Source organism: Belonocnema kinseyi, chromosome 1 (genome assembly GCF_010883055.1).
Source record: "Belonocnema kinseyi isolate 2016_QV_RU_SX_M_011 chromosome 1, B_treatae_v1, whole genome shotgun sequence".
Lineage (NCBI taxonomy): Eukaryota > Metazoa > Arthropoda > Insecta > Hymenoptera > Cynipidae > Belonocnema > Belonocnema kinseyi.
In genome coordinates, this window is record NC_046657.1 from 102,230,478 (window position 1) to 102,252,357 (window position 21,880).

Below are 21,880 nucleotides of genomic sequence, written 5' to 3' on the forward strand. Positions count from 1 at the left end.
GGAGAAGATGGGATGGAGAACGAAGCGATGAAGTTTGGAGGAGAAGGGATTAGGGATGGGATGTGGAAGATCTGCAACAAGATATGGAAAGGGGAAGGTTAGCCGGAAAAGTGGACGACGGGACTGGTGGTACCGCTTGTCAAGAAAGGGGAAGGAAAGAAGGTAGAGGAATAAAGAGGGATCACTCTCATGTTAGTCGGCTATAAAATATATGCAAAAATCTTAAGAAAAAGGTTGGAGAGTCATGTAGAACAAAAAGAAGGTATCCCACACAATCAGACGGGATTTAGAAAAGGGATCGAAACTATAAACAACATCTACATATTTAACTACTTAGTTAACTGAAATTTAGGGGGAAATAAAGGGAAACTAGTCGCATTGTTCGTAGATTTCAAAGCAGCGTTTGACTCAGTGAACAGAAAAGTGCTATGGCAGACAATGAAAGAGAGGGGTGCAGAGGAAAAGTTGGTGCAGAGGATAAAAGAAATTGTTAGTGAAACTAGGATTAGGGAGAAAATAGGAAAGAAAAGATGGCAGGTTTTGTGAACAGGAAGAGGTCTAAGGCAAAGGTGTCTGTTGTGTCCGTTACTATTTAATATGTTTCTGGCAGACTTAGAGGAGAAGCTAAAGGAGAAAGGGAAAGGAGGAACGGTTTTGGGTAATAGCAAACTATACTCTCGTGCATACGCGGACTATGTAGTTCTGTTAGCAGATGATGAGAAGGGGATGAACCTAATGATGAGAATCTTCGAAGAGTATGTGGGAGCAAAAGATTTAACGGTGAACGTAGATAAGTCAAAGGTGATGTGCTTCGGAAATAGAAAGAGCAAAATAAATTACGTTTGGAAGATGAACGGACAAAAAGTGGAAGTTGTGGAGGAGTTCTGTTACCTAAGTTTTTTGTATGAGGCAGAAGGAGAAAACGAGCTGCAGGTGAGGGGAATAATTGAATATGCAAGTAAAGTGATGGGCTAAGTATTGGGTATAGGAAAGAGAAGGTTCAAGGACGATTGGAGAATGAGTATCTGGTTGTTTGATGCGTTGGTTTCGGCGGTGTTTTGTTATGGAGTGGAGATCTGGGGCTGGAAGGAACACAGGAAAGTATAGAGCATGCATAAGCGATCTCTAAGGTGGCTAATAGGGGGTTAGCTGGAGTTTCCTAGGATACATGTTAAGGGAAGAAGTAGGGAGGGAAAAAATGGTTACTAGACAAATCAAGAGAGCCTGGGGGCTTAAAGAAAAGCTGAGAAGGGGAGAGGGAAGCAGAATAACACAAGCATGTTTGGGGGAAATTCGGAACAATGAGGCGAAAGGTAATGTGGGAAATTCAAAATGGGAGGAAGGAAGGAGAAATATGAGAAGGGTTTGTAATATACGAGAAGGGTTTATGGAGTGGCAGGACCTAGAGTTAGAGTAATTAGTAAAACAAGAAGAGATATGGACAAAGATGATAGATTTGAGGTACAATAGATGGTATATAATGGTCAAAGGGTTGACGGAACCAGAATATCTGAAAAAAAATAAAAAAGGAAGGCAGATGGAATAGGGTGATACGGTTTAGAATGGGAGAAGGAGTGAGAAGATGCAGATATTGTATGGGTGGAGAGGAGAATTTATGTAGAGTATGTGGATACGAGATGGAGTCATGGGCACATGTATTAGAGAGATGCACGGGAGAAGAAGCAGGACAGTTGAGTGTAAATGAGTGTGTAAGGTGGATTTTGCATGGTAATGGACAGGGAGTGATGTGGATGAAGAAATCGAAGGGAGTGAAGAAAAGCAAGTGAATTGGGCAGAGCCAAACGGGTAATCCTGAAACAGTAAAAAAAAAATTGTTTTCAAAATCGTGGAAAATGCATTTTTATGGTAAGAGGAAACGGAAGCCCTGGAATATCTCTCATTTTTAGAATTAATATTACTATTGTTTATACTGCGCAACGCGAAATAGTAGAATATAAGTAGTAGTTAAGTTAGACTAATACATTTTTTAATGTAATGTATTAAATACATACATACCGAAATTTATATCAAATGTGTGTATTACTAATATCTGATAAACAACTGCCCACTGGCAGCTGAAAAAACCACGCAATGCATGTATTTGGATGTACTTTCACCTATTTGAGTCTCGTCAAAATCGGTGATCCATGAGGGTGGTCCTTCCCTTGTTAGATTTTTTTAGATAATAGCTTTTTGGAAGCAAAGTTTCAATTAGCGAATAAGCAATGTTTATAAGTACACGAATTGCACGTACAAAATTCAGTAGTCATTGACACGATCCTTAACGAAAGGAAGACGAAAGGGGCGCCTAAAGTTTCCACCCTTAAAGAAATTTGATTACGAGGTCAAGAAAACGAGAGAAAAAAGTGTAGGTAATGTCATAAACGGAGCGATTACACTCACCTAAATTTTTTAATTATTGTCATAAATTTCAGTGTCAACAATTATATGTAAGAAACCTGATATCATTATTTAGACAGAGGATTCGTTTAATTTCAAAATTGATGTTAATATCCTTCAGAATTTAAAAAAAAATGAATAAATAGAAAATGTGTAAGACTTACGTATGGAGCTGGACTCCTCTGTGGAGGATGTTGTGCCTAAAAAAATCCGATATTTAAAATATGATCAATACAATGCATTAAAACGATAAAGAAATACGCAGAAAGTCGCGAAAGGTTTACAAGTAAATTTCGAAATAAACTGCATTACCCCAAATTAACTTATTTTAAGTAGACATTTTAATGGTTTTGAATTATAGAGTACTGGTCAGAATATGACCCTATGATTTTTCAGTTTATTCAAAATTTTAAACATTTTAAAAATTTGTCCATTTGAATCTAACACAAGAAAAAATTAATAAGTCACTGATTTGTACTTGCGAAATAAAAAACAATCAAATAATCTCAATAGAATTATTACGAATAGAAAAATAAATTGAACGCAATTTAAGAATTACTCTATAACTTCAAAGGAATGAAAAAGAATTTAGTTGAAAGCAAAAAAATGTAAGAGATTTCAAGTAAAATAAAGGAAATGAAATGGAATTTATTTAAATTCAAAACACGTGGAAATTTTAGTGAATTAAAAAGAATTTAATGTAATTTCGGGATTGAACGGAGTTCAATGGAAAACATATGGAATTCAACTAAACTCAACCTGAGATCAATTGAAATAAATGTAATTCGATGAAAGTTTAAAATAATTTGATATAAAATTGAAGTAGCCTAAAAACCTTAAAGCTAATCTAATGAATTTGCTTGAATTAAATTTATATTTGTTGAATGTCATTTTATTGTATTATTGATTTTCATTGAATTTCGTTAAATTCAGTGAGAATCAATGAGATTCAATGGAATGAAAATCAATTGAGCTTAAAGTCAATGGAATTCCACAGGCGTATTGCTTTGTCTAAGCTTTTCAATTGAAGTGTAACAATTATTAGAATTTTGACCATATATGGATTTTTTACCTGGAAGAAGCAAATAGCCTATACACAAATGCAGAATCAAGGGTACAGTGTAAAACCTAGAGATCATTTTTGTTTATGATATCATTTTTTCCGTATCTTGTTTTTAAGATCATTAACATTTAACATTAACATTAACATGAAGATGTTATTTTAAAATAACAAAATATTCTGTGGTCCCACCAATGGTCTCATTTTAGGAACACTCGAGACTATTTTTCCTTGTCTTATTGTAATACCTGAAACTAGCCCTGAAATAATAGTTTTTTTACAGCTTTCTCCCAAATGCGCCCTTTAGTCCCAATTTATGGTATATAAATCAATTTAAAAAAGTTAGGGCATTTAAAATTATTGCGTGTATTTTGTAAACATTATAGATTTGCTGTTATACACGTTTTGTAACAAATTTGTAACACTTCTATACAATAATTCCTGTGTCAAATAACAGTTCCGTAACTGTTATCTAATAGATATATAAAAGTGTTACAGAATCCATACAGATCAGTGTTTCATCATATGAACGTTACATTGTTATGGGCAAATTACAGAACTAAATTATATTGTTTTTCTGAAACAGTGACATAATTAAGTTTTTAAAATGTGAAGTACAACTGTACAACTTTCTTTTTTTAGAATAGTTTGGACACCTGACTGTAACAACTGCTATAGAACGCTCTCAGGGATCATCCACAAATTACGTAACAGTTTTGTGGGGGAGGGGAGGGTCCGGGAAAGTTACGATATATTACATGGAGAAGGGAGGGGGAGGTTAGTGGATAATGTTACATAATATTTTTAACAAATCAACCTTAATAGAAATCCATGCATCCAAAATTATAGGACACTGGAACTTGAAATTATGACGAGTCTTGGGCATTGCTCACAGTGACCTTGGCGTAAATCCAGACAGTCTAAACGTAAATAGTCACTGGTGTGGGAACCATTTCCTAATATGACGGAATGTACCAGGGTAAGTACCCGCCCACTGCTCCTTTGTCATTATGCTCCTGGTCTTTACGCGCGTAGTTGCCCAGTGGGCACAACATTTTACAACGTAATTGGAACATCCTAAAATCGTTTCTTGGATGTACAAGTCAAAAGACGTCATGTCAACGTCTCTGGAACACTGTATGTTTATAGAACGTTATATGGACTGACTTAGGACATTTTAAAGATGTTCCAAAGATGTTCCAAAGATGTTCTGTAACGCTTGTGCCCATTGGGTGAGCTACACTCTTAAGTTCGAAACCGTCTCAGCAGCAATTCTCGGAACGATTTGAACTCGAAGGCCTTAATTTAAAGTTCCAGTGTATACATGACGCTGAAAAAAAATTTCATAATTCTGTTTAAAAAAATGGGCACACTGCGCGGACACATGCTCATACTTGGAATTATTGAATGAAACTTCATCAAAAACATATCTTTTAAATCACAGTATTTATTTACGTCTTCATATTTTGAATTTTCTACGTAATTGAGGATAGATGAAGCTCAAAGCTAACTTAAAATTTTAAGGTTAAAGTATGTACTCGTATTATTTTTTTATGTATAAAATAAAATATCCTACAAGTCTTCTTTGAATTTTTTATATATCTGGCGTCTTTTGGCGTAATACTTGAATTTTATACTTTTTTCATATTATTTTCGATAAATAAAAACAAAATGATAAGTAGTATCAAAAAATAGTTCAAATAGATTTTGTAAGACTTTTGAAAGTTGCAATTCTTTGTTGAAAATGTTGTTCTTATCTCACGCTGTTTGGTTCGATATAGGACTTTTTGTAGGACTTTTTGAAAGCTGCAATTCCTTGTTGACATTTTTTACCTTAAATCTCACGCCGTTTGGTTAGAAATTTGAATTTTTGATTTTCTGCATTATACTTACGATAAATAAAACAAAAGTGACAAGTAATTGAAAAAAAGGTTAATAGAAATTTGGTAGGACTTTTTAAAAGCTTAAATGGCTCTTCAGGACTTTTTCTCGTATTTTGCGTCGTTTGGTTCAAAATTTGAATTTTTGATTTTCCTAAAGTATTTTTATTAAATAAAACCAAAATAAAAATTACTATCCAAAAATGGTTTTAAAAATTTTGTAGGGGATTCTAAAAGCTATTCCTGAATCTTTTTCCCATATTTCGCTTCGTTGACTTAAAATTTATATTTTCGATTTTTTTCGTGGTATTTTACAAAAAAAAGAATCAAAATATCAAGTCTTAAAAAATGGTTGAGAGAAAAATGATAGACCTTTTAAAAAGCTATAATTCTTCTCTAAAACGTGTTTATTTAACACTGTCTTCGTTCACTTAAAATGAGAATTTTCGACTTATTCATTTTCGTTGCATAAAACAAAAAAAAAACCAAAAAAAAACGAATCCAATCGAAAAGTAGTTTGAACAAAAGTTGTAGATATTTTGAAGAACTTCAATTATTTTATGAAACTTTTTTTACGTTTCTGACATCGTTTGGCGTAAAAGCGGAATGTTAGATTTTTGGAAAGCTTTTTCAATGGATAAAACAATAATCGTCAATCAAGGAATGCTGGTTAACAAACTCCTATTTTCGTTTAGGACCTAAAAAGCTCGATTTGATCAATTCATTTTTTGGTTTGACTTTTGGCTTCAGGGGGTCTTAAAACTTTTGAATAAGAATGTACATTTCTTTAGTTTATGGGGTTAATCTCAGGTATCTAAAAAGATTGCAAGGAGCTTAGAGGATTTCCAAATATTTTAAAGGGGTTTTCTAAAGGAATTTCAACGGATATCACAGGATTTTACCAAATTTACCAAGATTTCAGTCATTTACAATGACTTTAAACGCTTTCAATAATCAGAATCTCAATAATAAATCATCAAGATAGTTTTCAAAGATAAAAAAAATCCTTTTAAATATAATTTGAAATATTTGAAAAGATTCCAAGGAATTTCAAAAGATTTTCAAATATTTGAAAGGATTTTAAAAGAATTTATAGGATATTTACAGAAGCTCAAAGGATTTCATGGAATTTCAAATATTGCAAGATATATCATAAGATTTTTATTAAATTTTACGGGAATTCAAGGGGTTTGACATTACTTTAATGAATTTTTAAAGAATTTATTTATAAGAATAAAGGGGTTTATAATATTTGAAGAATGTCAAAGGAATTCAAGGAACATGATAAAATTTCATTTAATTTCACGGGATTTTAAGAAATTTTCTAATATTTTTACAGGTCGTTTCGAAGATTTAAACAAATTTCAAACATTTTAAAGAATTAAAAAAAAGGATATTTAAAGGGATTGAAAAGAATTTCAGAAGATTTCTAAGATTTCTAAATACACAAGAGCGCCTATATAATTTACTGCATCCTAGTACTGCTGGCCCACGCAGTATTTTAATAAACTGTTCACGATTTTAAAGGATTTGATTAAACATCAAACATTTTATGGAATTTCAGAGAAATTCATCTGATCTTATGAAATTTTACGGGATTTCAAGAGGTTTTACAACATTCGAATGAAAGTTTAAAGAATTTATTGAAAAGAATTGAGAGAATGGATGCAATAACTCGATAAGCGTTCGAAACAGCGTAGCATTATTGTCCAATCGAAAAAATAGATCGATTCAAAAAAATTGGTTGAAATGTAAAACAAAATATAAATCCGACCAACACATTTTTCTTATCAAACTTTTTTATTCAACAAATATTAATCAATCTAAACGATCAGAACTTACAACATTTTCCGGTCGAAATTCGATGTTTTGTCAAAGAAAATTTGCGATTATTCGGCCGTCATTGATAAAAATGATTATTTTTCTTTAAAAACAAATCCACTTCGAACAAAAACAACGTTTCGCCAATTTCGACCAGGCGTTCGGTCATCGAAGAAATTTGAGTTAAAATAACTTATCGCAAGAAAGTTTTTCAATAGCCTTTGAGAAAGTTTTATAGAAAATTTGAAAAAAGTCGGTCAATAATTGTGGAAATGGCACCGAGTGGATGGCAGCGGTAAATCAACAACAAAATATTACAGCGGTAGAGTGTGTTGACTTCAACTCGCTGCCATTTTCATAATTTCCTACTGTACTGAACAGCAATAAATATATTAATTTTTAAAACAAAAGTCAAGATGAATACAAAAGTATATTTAATTTTACGTTTTGACTACTTTTTTTATCGATCGATTTTCCCGAGTGGGCAATACTTCTCCGCTGTTTCGAGCGCTTTTCGAGTTATTGCAACGTTCTGCAATAGTTTTACAAAAAAATGATAACACTTGTTATATTTAGGTAAGAAATATGTAATATAACAAGAATGCAAGTTTGTTTCATTCTAACTGTAACTTTTATAGAACAATAGTGTTTTTAAATTTATTAAGATTGTGAAATGTTTGTGACACTGTGGTACACTAGATCGTTGTACATAATATTCTACATGTTACATAACGCTGTTTGATATAGATTCGAGCCCCTCGGCTTTAGAAATTAACATTAAGTTTTAAATGTGAAAAACACGATTTAAAAAAAATGAAAAAAGAAGTAAACTGGGAATTTCATTTGAGTAATTCCGATTTAAGTGTTTCCTAAAAATTGAGTTCTCGGCATTTTCTTTGTACCCTCAGCGAGTTCGCTGAGACCCAAATCAAACAGAAATGATTCACGCGACCCTGACTGTTTACTTTCGGAGTAAGCGAATGTTGTGTTCGAATTGAATGAAGGCCATTTAGGACCATCTCCAAAACTGCAATTAAATGGGATTCCTATAGGCAATTGCTATTAACTGTTTGTAAATTAAAGTCACCTCTTAAGGAGTTTTCTAGAAGTAATTTCCACCCATTAACTTTTAATTTTTACCCCTTCCCCTACGAAACCCTTTTTTTGTATTCGGAAAATACCCCAAAAATTCAAAATATCATCTTTATGTAAAATTCATGTTAAAGACGGAACTTTAAAAACTTTTAAAACGTTAACTACTTTTATTAGATAATTGACAAGTTTTCAAGTATTTTCTGACTAATTTTGAAAGATTTGAACAATTATTTTTTTTTTTTAACAATATTGTATCTCTATTTAATTTGCTTGAAGTTATTATTTTTCAGAATAAATTATAGAGATGATGAATGCCAATAGTAATATAACTTCTATAACATATTTGTTAATTATTTAAACAATTTTAATTGATTTAAACAATTTTTTCCCTGTAAATAGTGAAAAGTTCTCTATTGCATAAATTAATCACACAATTAACGAATATGGAGAGTGATATCTTTTTTTTACGATATTTTGCAATTATTGAAACAATTTTCATTTTTTACAACAATATTCTCTTCTGTGAATCTTGATTTGTAACTCCTTTTTAGAATTAATAACAAAGTTAGTGAATGCTCAGAGTGATATTTTTACTGATACAGTTTAAACAATATTGATTTGTTCAAACAATTTTTTTACCCTATAAATATTAAAAACTATACATTTTTTTAATCTTTCACATTATGTGGCTTATTATCATTATCATTCTTTAAAACCATTCTTAGCTAATTTATAGATAGTTGTTTTTTCAGATCGATTTCGTTGAGATAAGAAATCACTGATTTTTAACTGCATCATTAATTCTATAGAATAATAGCTTTTTACGATATAACGAGGATAAATACAGTACAAGTCCGATAACTTTCCAACTTCGGGGCTGTAGGGGCGGAAAAATTCCAGGAATTGCGGACTTATCAGATGCCCTCTCTAGTAGCACGATATTAGGTGCGCGCATGCCTAAATCATGGGTGCAAATCATGAGCAAAATAGCACACGTAATGGGAGAACCACAATATTAGTGTGCGTGTCGTACGTATGAAGACGTTTTAAGAAGAGTGTACACTTATTAGATGGCAAGTTATCGGAATTGTACTGTATTGTTTAAACAAATAAAACTGGTTTCAATAATTTCCAGATATCCTTTAAAAAAATATTACTCTTAACATTTGTTAATTATTTCATTAAACCCAGAACACTAACTTTTTCCGATTTAGTGGAAAAAACGTTTTTAAATAAATAGTAATTAAACTAAAAAGTAACACCCTGTTAATTTCAAAAGCCTCGGGGCACGGGTTAATGTTGAGCGATTTTAAAACGAAAAATTAGGGAATTGTTTTTTCCGGAAAATGAAAAATTGGAGGCGGGATTGACCACTAAGAATCCGTGATACGAACTGCGCCCCTCATTCTGTTTGTCACGCTTGACTGAGCACCGCCTTCCTTTTGGGCCCGCGATATCACTCATCACGAAACTGTAAATGCCATTACTTCTAGGAATATCATAAACCGAGGGTTCTTATATCGGGAGTTAAGTGTATTTGAAATATTAACTGTTACAAAAGTAATACGCGCGTAACATTGAACTAGAATACTTACAGAATCGTTACCTAAATTAAATTTCCAAAATCTTACCCTGCTCGGATTGGCCTTTTGAGGATTAAAAACTCCAGTACGTGCTGGCTGCCTGATTTCCTGGACATGATCCCCGAGTGCTTCCTCCTGAAGAGCCTTGTAAGCTTCGCTCTTACTCGGGTCGTACTTCGCCGGTTTCTTGAAGCTACATTGTTCGTTTTATTCTTAATCGTATGATTTCGCGAGTTCATTAGCAGCAAATTATTATTATTATTATTAATATTATTATCATTGCAAGTTATTTAAGCAATTTAAGCATTATTCAAATATATTACTCTGCATTGCTTTATCTCGTGCACAAGTTAATATTATTTCTAATTCAAATCTAAAACGTGCAAAAATTTAATAAAATTAAGAGCGATAATGTAGGCTTTGATTTTTGCAAAGACCACGTTCATTCATTTTTTAAAGCTATACCAGAATGTTCTTTATTTACTAGAAACAATGTTTAAAAGTGGAGGATACAATTTCTCGCAACGCTGAAAGCAGGGTAAGTACCGAAATATTTTACTATACAGCGTTAACAATACTGACGAGAAATCGGCAACATTTTCAGGACTTTTGCGCGGGAAAATTTGAAACTGGGAATCTGAGCTTTCAGTAATTCTTGTATACATTTTTTTATTAACTGTATCATAAGATCGTCGATTTATGAAAGAAAGCCAAACAAGTTATTGCAGAAAAGTGAAAAGGATATTTACAAAAGTATTAATTAGATATGGGTTAGTGTTAGCAAGTTTTAAATCCCGATTCTGGTCTACTTTATTCTGTATACAATATTTATTATTATTTATTATTACTGGGTATTGATCATTATTATTTACTGGGAAATACTTGCAACCGAATTTTTTCATTAAATCACTGTCTATTGTATCCCGAAATTAAAAATGGTAATTATTACAACAATAACTTCTCACTGTTAAAAATAAATAGGATAATATGCTTTGAATTTGAAAAACTTAAAACTGAACTGAAAATTTAAAATTTCCATAACATGGTGGAGGGAGGGGGAATCTTTTATTTGAAAAATTTATCTTAATTAGGTTTGTTAAATTGAGGCCACACGTTCTTCGAAGTGCCAGCCAAGGCCTGTTCTTTCATAATTCTCGCTTGCTCTTGAATTTGCTGTTTTTGTTTCACGAAGGAAAAGTCTATGAAAATGCTGCAAAATAAAGAAACAGCGGGTAAATGGTTTAGCGACTATATATACCTTAGACCGAAGTGGGTGGGTGGAATTTCTGTTCTCATTTCTTCTCTCGAAGCCTTTTCGTTTTTCATAATTTTACGTCATATTTTATTGACAAGTATATTTATAAAAAGTTGTAGAATGATCAAATAAATATTGTTTGTAGTAATAATGTTCATTAACGTCCTGCGTAGCCAGTTTTTTCAAAGACTTTTTTTATTCCTTTTTTAAGAGACTTTAAAATATTTTTTTTTAATTCATAGAAGTTAAATTTCAGAAGTAGTTACAAGAAGCGAAAGCCAATTTGTTATTTCAATTTTTGACTATACTATCTACTGCAAGCTCTATTCGACAAAGCAGCATAATGTCGTTCTTTTTATTGGTTAAAAGGGTTAAAAGTTACGCTATTTCTAGATTTCTGTTCGTCGATAAACCTCATATTTTAGGTTATTTGATTACTTACGGAATGGCAGATGCCTGACATTTAATAGTGTCCGCTATATTTTGGTCAGAGTAGAGTCCGATCGGTGAATTGAATTGCTTAGCGACAACCTGTCGAACAAAATTAAGTGAAACGTGCTATGTTAGAACTAAATATTTTTTAAATTTCTTTATTATGGGCAAAAAACTGTACTAATATTAAAGAAATTTTTCTTTATTTTAAGCAATAAAAATTTGCACTCAGAATTTATTATATTAAAAATAAAGCTTATTCTAAATACTGTATGAAAGCAGGGTATTCTTATTTAAAAATATTAAATTTTTTATTTTGTAAGTTGTAAGTATTTATATATGAGGTGAGTGTAAATTCGTCTGAAAGGGCATTTATTTATAATGCAAATGTTTTAAAATAGATCAAAATAAGCTGGCATGGGCGGCGGTTACAGCAATATGGATGATAAGGAGAACCCGAATATTCTAGAAAATACTTTTCCTGGGATTCCTCTGAATATTTTATCTATTTCTAAAATGCAATGCATATTCTGAAATCTTTTGAATTATTCTGGAATTTCCCAGTATGATTTAGAATTTTCTTAAACGCTCTTTGTTTATGATATTCCAGCAAAATCTGCAATTTTCTAAGCTTTTATAAAATGTGTTATCATTTTATTGTCATTATATTATGGAAGATTATAGAATGTTCTATAATTTTCTATGATAGAGTATTCTGAAAACAACCTAAAATTTTTATCACGACTTTCAAATATTATGAACTTTTTATTTTTAATGTTTTAAAATAAATACCATTAACGGTAAATGAATTTACAGAATCTGAAATTTTCGTTGAGAGTTTCGAATATTTTCGATTGTTCTACAATTTCCTTGAATTTTCTATAATATTCTGCAGTTTTTTGGAATTTTCAAAAAAGAATATTTTTAAAATGTGGAGTTTCCGTTAGGATTTCCGAATATTTTAGGATTTTCTAGGATGATTTAGAATCTAAGTAATTGTAAGTATTCTTTATTTCTAGCATTCTATACATTTTTTGGAATTTTCTGGCTTTGTTTTTTTCTCTTTTATGGATTAATATAAAATTATTAAAAACGTTCAGGGAAGCTTTGGATTTTCTCGAAATTTTTGGAATACAAGGTCTTATGAAAGGTTTTGAAACTTTCTAGGATTTTCTAGATTTTTTATATTAATATTCAAGAATCTTTACGGATTTTCAAAAATTTACTTCAATTTCAGAAATCCTCTGCAAATTCTGAGAAATTTATGACATTTCTAGAATATTCTGGATTGTTCTGAAATTTCTAAAAATATTCTAGTATATTTTTGAAGATTCTATAAAGTTCCGAAATTCGAATTTCGACTTTTAATAACCGATTCTACCATTTTGTACGTCTTCTTAGAAAAAAAGTCTATTTTATGTATAAATTTTTTTGTTTTATGTGGGAAAAGCTCGTTTTTTGACAAAAATATAAAAAGTACTTGGTGCTAACTTTTTGTAAATTAAAGTTCATTCACTTCTGAAACAACGTTCAAGGAATAATCTCTATCCAAAAATTTTTCATTTTGCCCCCCCCCCCCTAAACCCTTTGTATTATGTCCGCAAAATGCCCCAAAAATGCAAAATATAATTTTTATGCGAAATTTATGTTGAAGACGGCATTTAGAAACAAGTTTCAGGAGAAGTTATTTGTGAACGATAAGTCACATGTTTGCAATTATTTTCTAATTAAGTTTCAATTGTTTAAACAATTATTAAAATTTTTTAATAATTTTTTTCTACTAAATCGTGAAAAGTTATTATTTGTCGGGATAAATGATACAGTTGTTGAATATCAAGAGTGAAAAGTTAGTATTTTCTGGAACTAGTGACGCATAAACGAATGTTAAGAGTAACATTTTTGTTTACGATATTTTGAAAATAATTGAAAAATATTTATTTGTTTAAACAACTTTTTTCACCGGTAAATAGAGAAAAGTTATTATTTTCTGGAATTCATAGCACAGTTAATGAATGCTAGAGTGCTATTATTTGTGGAAGATGGTTTGCAGTTGTTTAAACAATTGATATCACTCGCTTCTATTCATAGGAAAGGTTGAGAAAATTCTTGTTTTCACGAATTTCTTACACTATATCGCTTATTGATCAGTATTTACTTATTTCAACGAAATCAATCCGGAAAAATAACGTAACTGAAAAAAATTATTTAAAAAATTATTATTGTTTACAAAATTAGACTATGAATCCTATAATCCTTCAAAATAAATATCACTTATTACATTCATTATCTGCTTCATTAATTCCAGAAAATAGTAACTTCAAGATGTACAGGGAAAAAATGTTTAAAGCAAATGAAAGGTTAAATAATTGTAAACTTTCTTCCACAAAAAATAGTACTGTTAGCATTCATTAGCAGCGTTATTAATTCTAGAAATTAGTCACTTTTCAAGAGTTACAGGGAAATTTATTTTCTTCTGAACAAATGAAAGTTGCTAAAGTAATTGCCATATATCTTTAAAAACATATAATACTTGCAGTATTCGTTAATTGTGATATTAATTTCAGAAAATAATAACTTTAAAATTTACAGAGAAAAAGTGATTAAATAACTAATCAATATGATCAAAAAGAAATATTACCCTTGAGATTCATCAATGATATTATTTATCCCGAAAAATAAGAACTTTTCACCATTTACAGGGGAAGAAAAGTGTTTAAATAAATAATGATTATTTAAATAATTTACAATTAGATCAAAAATATTCGTAGACTCATTATTTATCGAATAAAAGCAAATCGTGTTGAAAAAGTAGCAAAACATGCATTGGGGGAGGAGGGGCATTCTAGAATATCTTAAAATATTTTTAAATAATCTGGAATTTATTGAAATCTCCTAAAATCTCCTGATATGATTTGGAGTGCTATAGAATGTTCTGGAATTGAATATTCTTAAATTATTTGTCAGGATTTGAAATTTTCTGCAACACTTTAAAGTATTCAGAAATTTTATCAAATAAATTAGAATTTGATTGAATATTGAAATATTTTAAAGGATTCTAGGATATAAGAATTTGTATATCCTTAAATATAATAGAACAGATTGGATTTATTTATATTTTTTTTCATTTTTTATTAGTGTTCTGTTTCTTTTAAAACCATTTATAACCAAAATTTCCCGATATAAACCGCCGCCTATTTCAGATAGTACACGAACCCTCGAATTGGCCGTATGTCGGTAAATGCTGGTAACAGGAATCTGCAGTTAAAATCACCCCAGTCTATTTTTGTATGTCCAAAGGTCAAAGAAAAATAAAAAATTAAGGTCAGTATCAGTTTAAAGAGTCAGTTTATTTAAAAAAGGCACAAAAGATATGAAATAACACAAATTTTAAGTTATATGATGATATTATATTATGTATATTGCATTGTTATTTGTTTTAATGTAGCCAATTTTCGAGATCACTCTGGGGCTGCAGCAGCACATCTGGGTCCTGTCTGATGACTTAATGATAAATAATTATAATTATTATTTCATGAATTATTTCTTATATAAAGTAACTTGACGAGAGAAGCGATGGTTACCTGATGAGACTGCAAGTCAGGAAGCAGTCATAGGTTATCAATGTATTAAAGAGAAAAAATAATGATAAAATTAAAATAAAATCTTTAATTATTCAATTAAAACAATTGCTTATTTGGTAATGAATCTGATTATTGAGACCAAAAGAAATTGATTATTTGTCAATCAGAATATTTTGTTTAATTCAATTTTTAATTTATCATATTCAATTAATTATGAGGGAAATAAAATGTATTATGCAGAAATAAGACTTTTCTCTTGTAAGCAATTGTTATTTGTGATTTAAAATTCTGATAAAATTCAACATCTATAAAAATAACGCGAAAGCGAGTTTTTAGAATGCGAAGCTTTTTATAGTAATTTAATCAAACCTTAGGTAATTCATTAGGTCCCAAGACACGTTGGAGAACCGACTCAGCCACCTGATCAGATTTTTTATATAAAATTATAAAGTATAAGCTTCTACAATAAAGCAGATCTACATTTGATATCTACAATTTCTCTATTTACAATAATTACAATTCCATGTTAATCGAAAATAATTATTATACAATTCACCTCTTTGCATTTTAGACAAATAAAGACAAAAATATTACCAGTTATTCAAGAAATAAGATCAAAAATAGAATATAATAGGAACAAATATATAAATGCTAATTTCAGATGATTAAAATAATTTTAATGTTTGATACTTGGTATTATTTTTGGTCTCTCATTTGATAAAATGGAGATTTACAATTTTTTTTCAGCGTAGTGTTCATAATGTTATAGTGTATTCACTTACTACAGGCGAGATATGATACTTGAATTTACGTACTTTTTGTTTCATAGCAACTTCCGGATTCGTAATCTCGTAATGATGAGGAGCTGCCCTGATCATCGGATTTGGATGATGACGGAGGTAGCACTCACCAAGGGAGGCATCCTTCTTGATTTTTGCACCCGGCAAAACAAGAGGCGTCGTTCGATATGGCTGCAAAAATAATTTTTTTCACATTAATAATTTAGAGAGAAATTGCAATTTTTAAACATTCGAAGAGGTGACCAATTTTTAAATCTGATGTACATACAGGCTTTCATGAAATCACATGAAATGATTTGAAATATATTTTGAAAACTTCTGAAATTCCGTTAAGTCTTTAGAAATATCATTGAGGTCTTTTAAAATCCCATTCAATCCTTTAAAATCTTTTAACCATTATTTTAGATTTATTTGAAAATCTTTTTAAAATCTTTGGGATTCTTTGAAATCCATCGGAAAAATGTTTAAATTTGTCTTTAGAATTTCTGAAATCACTTAAATGCTTTGAAAATCAATGGCAATTTTAAAGTCACGTGAAATGCTTTGGAATTTTATCAAACTTGTTTAAATCCTTGGAAATTCCAGAAAATCCCGCCAAATTCTAAGACGTTTTTTCTGATTACTTAAAATTTTTGGTAATCTCCATAAATTATATTAACTCGTGAATTGCTACGAAATAATTCATTAAACACTCCTGAAATCCCACTAAACATCATGCAATATTTTTAAATCCCATAAAATTCTTTAAAATCACTTTACATATTCTGAAACTCTTTAAGATTATTCACTTTCTCAAACAATTTTAAAAATATTTGAAACATATTGAAATACCAGAAAATGTTTTAAATTTTTTGGAAAGCTTTTGAAATTCCTTAAAAGATTTGGAGTCTGTTGAAATCACATACAAAAATTTTAAAGTCCTTAAGAATTTTTGAAATATCATAAAATCCTTTTGAAAACGTTAAAACATATTAAAACTTCCCAAAATAATTAAAATGTTTGAATTGTTGACAGTTTGAAATTCCATAAAAGCCCGTGAAAATTCTTAAAATTTCTAGAAAACCAAGTTGAAAACTTTTGGAAATGCGATAAAATATTTTTATATTCCGTGAAAGTTTTTGAAATTATTTAAAAGATTTGAAATCTGTTGAAAGCCCATAAAAAATGTTAAAATCCTAGAGCATTTTTGAAATACCATGAAATTCTTTCAAATACCTTGTATCTTATTAAAATTCTTTGAACTAATTGAAATTTTTTAATTCGCGAGTTTCAAAAATTTTCAAAATTTCATTAAATATATTTTTATTTGCTGCTAGATCCCAAGATATTCTTTCAAGTTCCTTAAAAACTATTTGTTTTTTTTTTAATGCCTGAAATCCTTTAAAATTTTGTAATTTATTGAAATTACTTCACATTTCATGAAAGCCCGTGAGATTCTGTGAAATTCCTTTAATTGGAAATCCTGTAAAATTCTTTGAAACTAGTTGAAAGTTCTTAAAATCTCTTTAAATATCCTTTGGAATCCAATGACCTTCTTTTAAATTTCCTGTATTCTTATAAAATATCATATAATCCCGACAAATACTTTCAAGAATTTTGAAATTCCTTTTGAAGACTTGTGAATTTCTTTCTTGAAAGTTTCTAAACTCCTGCGAAATATCTTTACATCCCTTAAAAAATTTGCGAAATCTCTTTAAATAATTTCAAAATTCATAAAATCATTAAAAATGTCTAATAATCTATCGAAATCCCCTTAAAAGTTTTGAAGTATATTTTGGTACCGTGGCTTTTTTACCTTAACATATAATATGCTTTCTAAATCTATGAAATACCATGGAATCCTTTAAAAATAGAATGGAATGGAATGGAAGCTTCTAATATGTGCCCTAAGGGTTTACATTTTTCGAATGCCTTCTTCCCTATTCCTTTACATACCCCGCACACACTTATTTGATGGTGGGAGGGGGACCTACAGTTTAAGGTGAGTTCCGAACCGCCAAGAGCAACAGCTTTAAGTACTCAGAAAACCTTTTCCTCTAGAGGTACCGGTCCCACGACTCGATGGAGATGAAAAACTCCCTTGCTAGACTAGTGTTCATCGCATGGGCCGCCGGGGCTCTTCCAGAGTGCGAGGCAAAAATCGAATCCGCAAGCCGACGGAGTGGGTCCAAAGCCTACATTTTCGCCCCCACGACCATCGTCCCACTCATCCTTTAAAACTGCCGAAAGCCTTTGAAATTTAACGAAATTCTTTGAGGCCCATCGAAATCTTTGAAATACACTGGTACTTGGAATTAAGTACCGTTTCGGGCATGGATTGCACTGGCTTCCAACCTCAATGCAGATCGTCCAAACGTAAACGGTCAGAGGCGCATGAACCAGATCTGTTGGATTATAGGCGCATGACGCAACCTGAGACAACTGACGCGGTGAGAGTGCGGCCCTCTTACTCCTTGTCGTACTTGACTTATCATCGCCTCCCTTTCGGCCCCATGGCTCATCTCATCACGAAACCACCGTCGTTGCATCAATTCTCGGGAAGACGTAAATCCGGACTGCTTAAGTCCAAGTTCCAATGAACAATGTTAAATGCCGATCCTAAAAAGTACACCGAATTCGGGGTAGTTTTAAAGTTGAAATTTTTAATTTTGCACAATTGTTATTTTATGTGATACCTTATAGTATTTCGAAATTCTTTAGAATCTCCTAAAATCTCATGGAATTAGTTGGAATCTTTGGATTCCCTTTATATATTTAAAAATACATTGATATTCTTTAAAATTATTTTAAATAATTTACAATGCCCTGAAATCTTTTTAAATATTTTGTATTCTTTTAAAATCTCTTAAAATGTTTTGAAAATTCTCCAAATCTTTTGAAATTTCATGAGATCCTTGGGATCTTTAAATTTTTTAAAAATATTTTCCGATATTTAGGGTTATAGAATTTCGTAATTAGAACCCACAAAGAATCCATGCTAATTAGAAAATTGGAAGGCTTTTCTTTAAAATTTGTGTATCAGTCGATTTAATCGTGGCCTCAAAATTCGAAAACAAAGTCTATCCATAGAGGAATTTGTACATACATATAATGATTGGGACGTAGCCAAAATATAGCGTCACATGATATCAATAACCTGACATTTCTGTGAAAATAAAAATTCTTGATGTTAGCACATGCATTTCGTAATTTCTCAAAGTACAAACTAGTTTGAGAATTAAAATAGAAATTCACGGTAAAAAAGTATCATTTCAAGGATAGGTTTCGGTATTGAAACAATCCTCCAAAAATATAGTCTCGGGTGGCGCTTTTCTAATGCTACTTTATTCTGATGACACTAAACGACGTTTTAGTACAACATTTTTTATTAAATCTGGACCAAAGTGAGAAACGAATTTGTTTTATAAGCATGAAGATAGCAATGTGAAATAGTACGAACAATAGCTTCAAAATAGGACGATTTGTTATTATAACAGGACGCTAAAACAAATTATGCTCAATTAAAATGGAACCATATTAACAGTGTGATTTTAAGTTTTATAAAGTGTTACTAATCCCTGATTAAAAAATTGCGTCAGAGATCAATAATCGAAGAATGAAAAATATTTAGGCCTCCTGCCAAGCAGGTGTCAATTACCCCTATCGATGAAGTAATGAAAAAAATTGTTTGAAAATAAGGTCGGATCGGGGCCGATGATCGCCAATTAATCTGCAGGCGGTCTCAATATAATTGTGGAAGGCGCTCCTACGCATCGGTTACCAAAATAAATTGTTAATGGTTGATAACAGATGTTCTGGTCGTCTCGACGCCAGCCGGCCAATTTCATTGTAAATTAAAAAAAACATAAAATCAAGGAATAAAAAAGAATCCAGTCAAAACTAGAATAAATCAATTTTAAGAGGATTTTAATGTAAACATAATTAATTTAATTTTTAATTTAAATTTTTAATTTTTAATATATCTGGAAGCAGAGTAGAATTTTTAGCTATAGGCCTCCACGACCGCGGAAATGTCAATGCTGACGTTGCAGTTTATTTTACTTTCTGAGACTAAATCTTTGGAAAGCACTAAAGTTTAAACAGAATTTCAGTTTCCTGGCGAGAGCGCCCACGACAATGAGGAAAATTACATAAAGCTGTGCTTTCGAATCAAAGGTTTGGCAAGATTCACCTAATTACGTCACACTGATCCTGGCGCGCATGTCAATGATGAAATTTGATTTAGAAATTTTCACCTTTTCGTTATGCTCTACTAAATTTGCGATTTCGTTTGAAATTGGGACGAATATTTTGATTTATTTACTTTTTATTTATATACACTGTTAATATTTTATGGGATGTTACCATACTTTTACTATATCATGCTATATATTGGAAGCTGAAATTGCAATATGTGTATTGCCATTTCGAAGAATATATGCCGTTTACCATAAAAGTACACTTAACTCCCGATTCTGGGCAGCCTGATTTTCGGTCGGCTTCACGCTTGACTGATCATGTGTCTCCCTCCTCCCTGGGCACCCCTTGACAGACTGTACGCTCGTACAGTCGGTAATTAATTTCCCCAAAATGCCACAAATTTGATGAAATGACTCTCTTAATTGGAATCAATAAAATTGTACTGAGAATCAGTTACTCATTCATTAAATTTTCTGTTAGGTTTCAGTGATAATTTTCTAAAATTCAATTCGTTATTTACTGATTTTTCAGTAGATAATTGAAAGGATTTGAAGTGACGACATTAAAATTATAATTTTATTTTTACTGGTGAATCATTGAAAATTAAATTTGAGTATAGTTTTAATAATTTCTGATAGATTTTTAAATTGAAATCCCGGAAATAATTTACTGATTCAAATTTAGAAAACTTGTATGAATAATTTTCTGAAAATAGTCAAAATATGAGTTACGTATTTCTGACTGATTCAATTAGTAAAAACGTATGATCGTAAAAAAAGTGATTAAAAGTGCAGGCATTTATGTAAGAGATTTTTAAATATAAAAAATTCTACTTAAGATTTAGTGTGAACGAAATGAATCTCAATACATGAATCATTGGGATTCAGTGAATAGTAACATGAAATCCTAACAGTTTGCACTGATATTAAAGTAGAAAAAGTTATTGCACTTGCAGCGATGACATAAAAAATTCCAATTGGTTTTTCGGAGAGGAATCAGTGAAAACTGAAGATTCAGTGTACTGATGATGAAATCTTGAAAAATGAGGTGCCGTTACTCACAGTAAAATTCCAGCAAAACAAATTAGTTATTATAGTTCATAGTTATTACAAACTGATTCAACCTAAAGAGAGTAATTTTTATAATTGTTCTGCAGCTAAAAAAACGACTGGAATTTGCAGTGCCTTTTCATTTTAATTTTAGTATTTTAAAAGAATATCCCAGTAAAAAATATTTAATAGAAGATTACTTAAGATTGCAATTGGATCACTCAGTTTACAAGTGAATTACCTAGGATTCTAAATGAATTACCTGAGATTAAAACTGGATTAGTCAAAAATTATAAGTGGATTACCCAGGGTGTTACTAGAATAATTAGATTTCTCCAGATGACAAGGGAATGACATAGCTTTAGAAATGGATTATCTGGGAATACAAGTGAATTAATTAGGATTAAAAAGGACTTCCCTACACTGAGAAACCTTTTGTTAGAATGAATAAAAAACATTAATTAGAACTTAGTATAATATCATTCCAGAATAGGGAAAACCGATGTTTTATTACACTAATTCGTATTACAGTACCGTAGTTTAATGTTATTACTATGAGTATTAAAAACATGAAAACGACAAAGTAATATTCTAAATACGAAATATTATATGAATCTCCATTTCAAGAATTAATACTATGAAAAAATGATGCTCTTTTTACTGAGTTTTCGATAAATAATTTTAATAAGAAAAATAGTAAATATCGTAGTCTCGAAAACGTATTTTATAAATTGATATTGTCAAT

At 30.7% G+C, this 21,880-nt stretch overlaps 1 protein-coding gene across 3 annotated transcripts in view; it reads right to left on the reverse strand.

Moving 5' to 3' along the window:
• Positions 1-21,880, reverse strand: part of LOC117182596 (PDZ and LIM domain protein 3-like) — a 33,459-nt gene that overhangs the window by 4,685 nt on the left and 6,894 nt on the right. The window contains exons 2-7 of one of the 3 annotated variants that reach the window (XM_033375699.1): positions 15,923-16,078; positions 15,477-15,527; positions 11,537-11,625; positions 9,888-10,032; positions 2,565-2,600; positions 2,255-2,322 (exon numbers count right to left, since the gene is read on the reverse strand). In XM_033375699.1, the coding sequence (XP_033231590.1) occupies positions 2,260-2,322; positions 2,565-2,600; positions 9,888-10,032; positions 11,537-11,625; positions 15,477-15,527; positions 15,923-16,078 (540 nt within the window). In that variant the 3' untranslated portion in view covers positions 2,255-2,259. The remainder of the gene's footprint in view (positions 1-2,254; positions 2,323-2,564; positions 2,601-9,887; positions 10,033-11,536; positions 11,626-15,476; positions 15,528-15,922; positions 16,079-21,880) is intronic. The other 2 variants (XM_033375692.1, XM_033375704.1) reach the window with 2 other exon arrangements.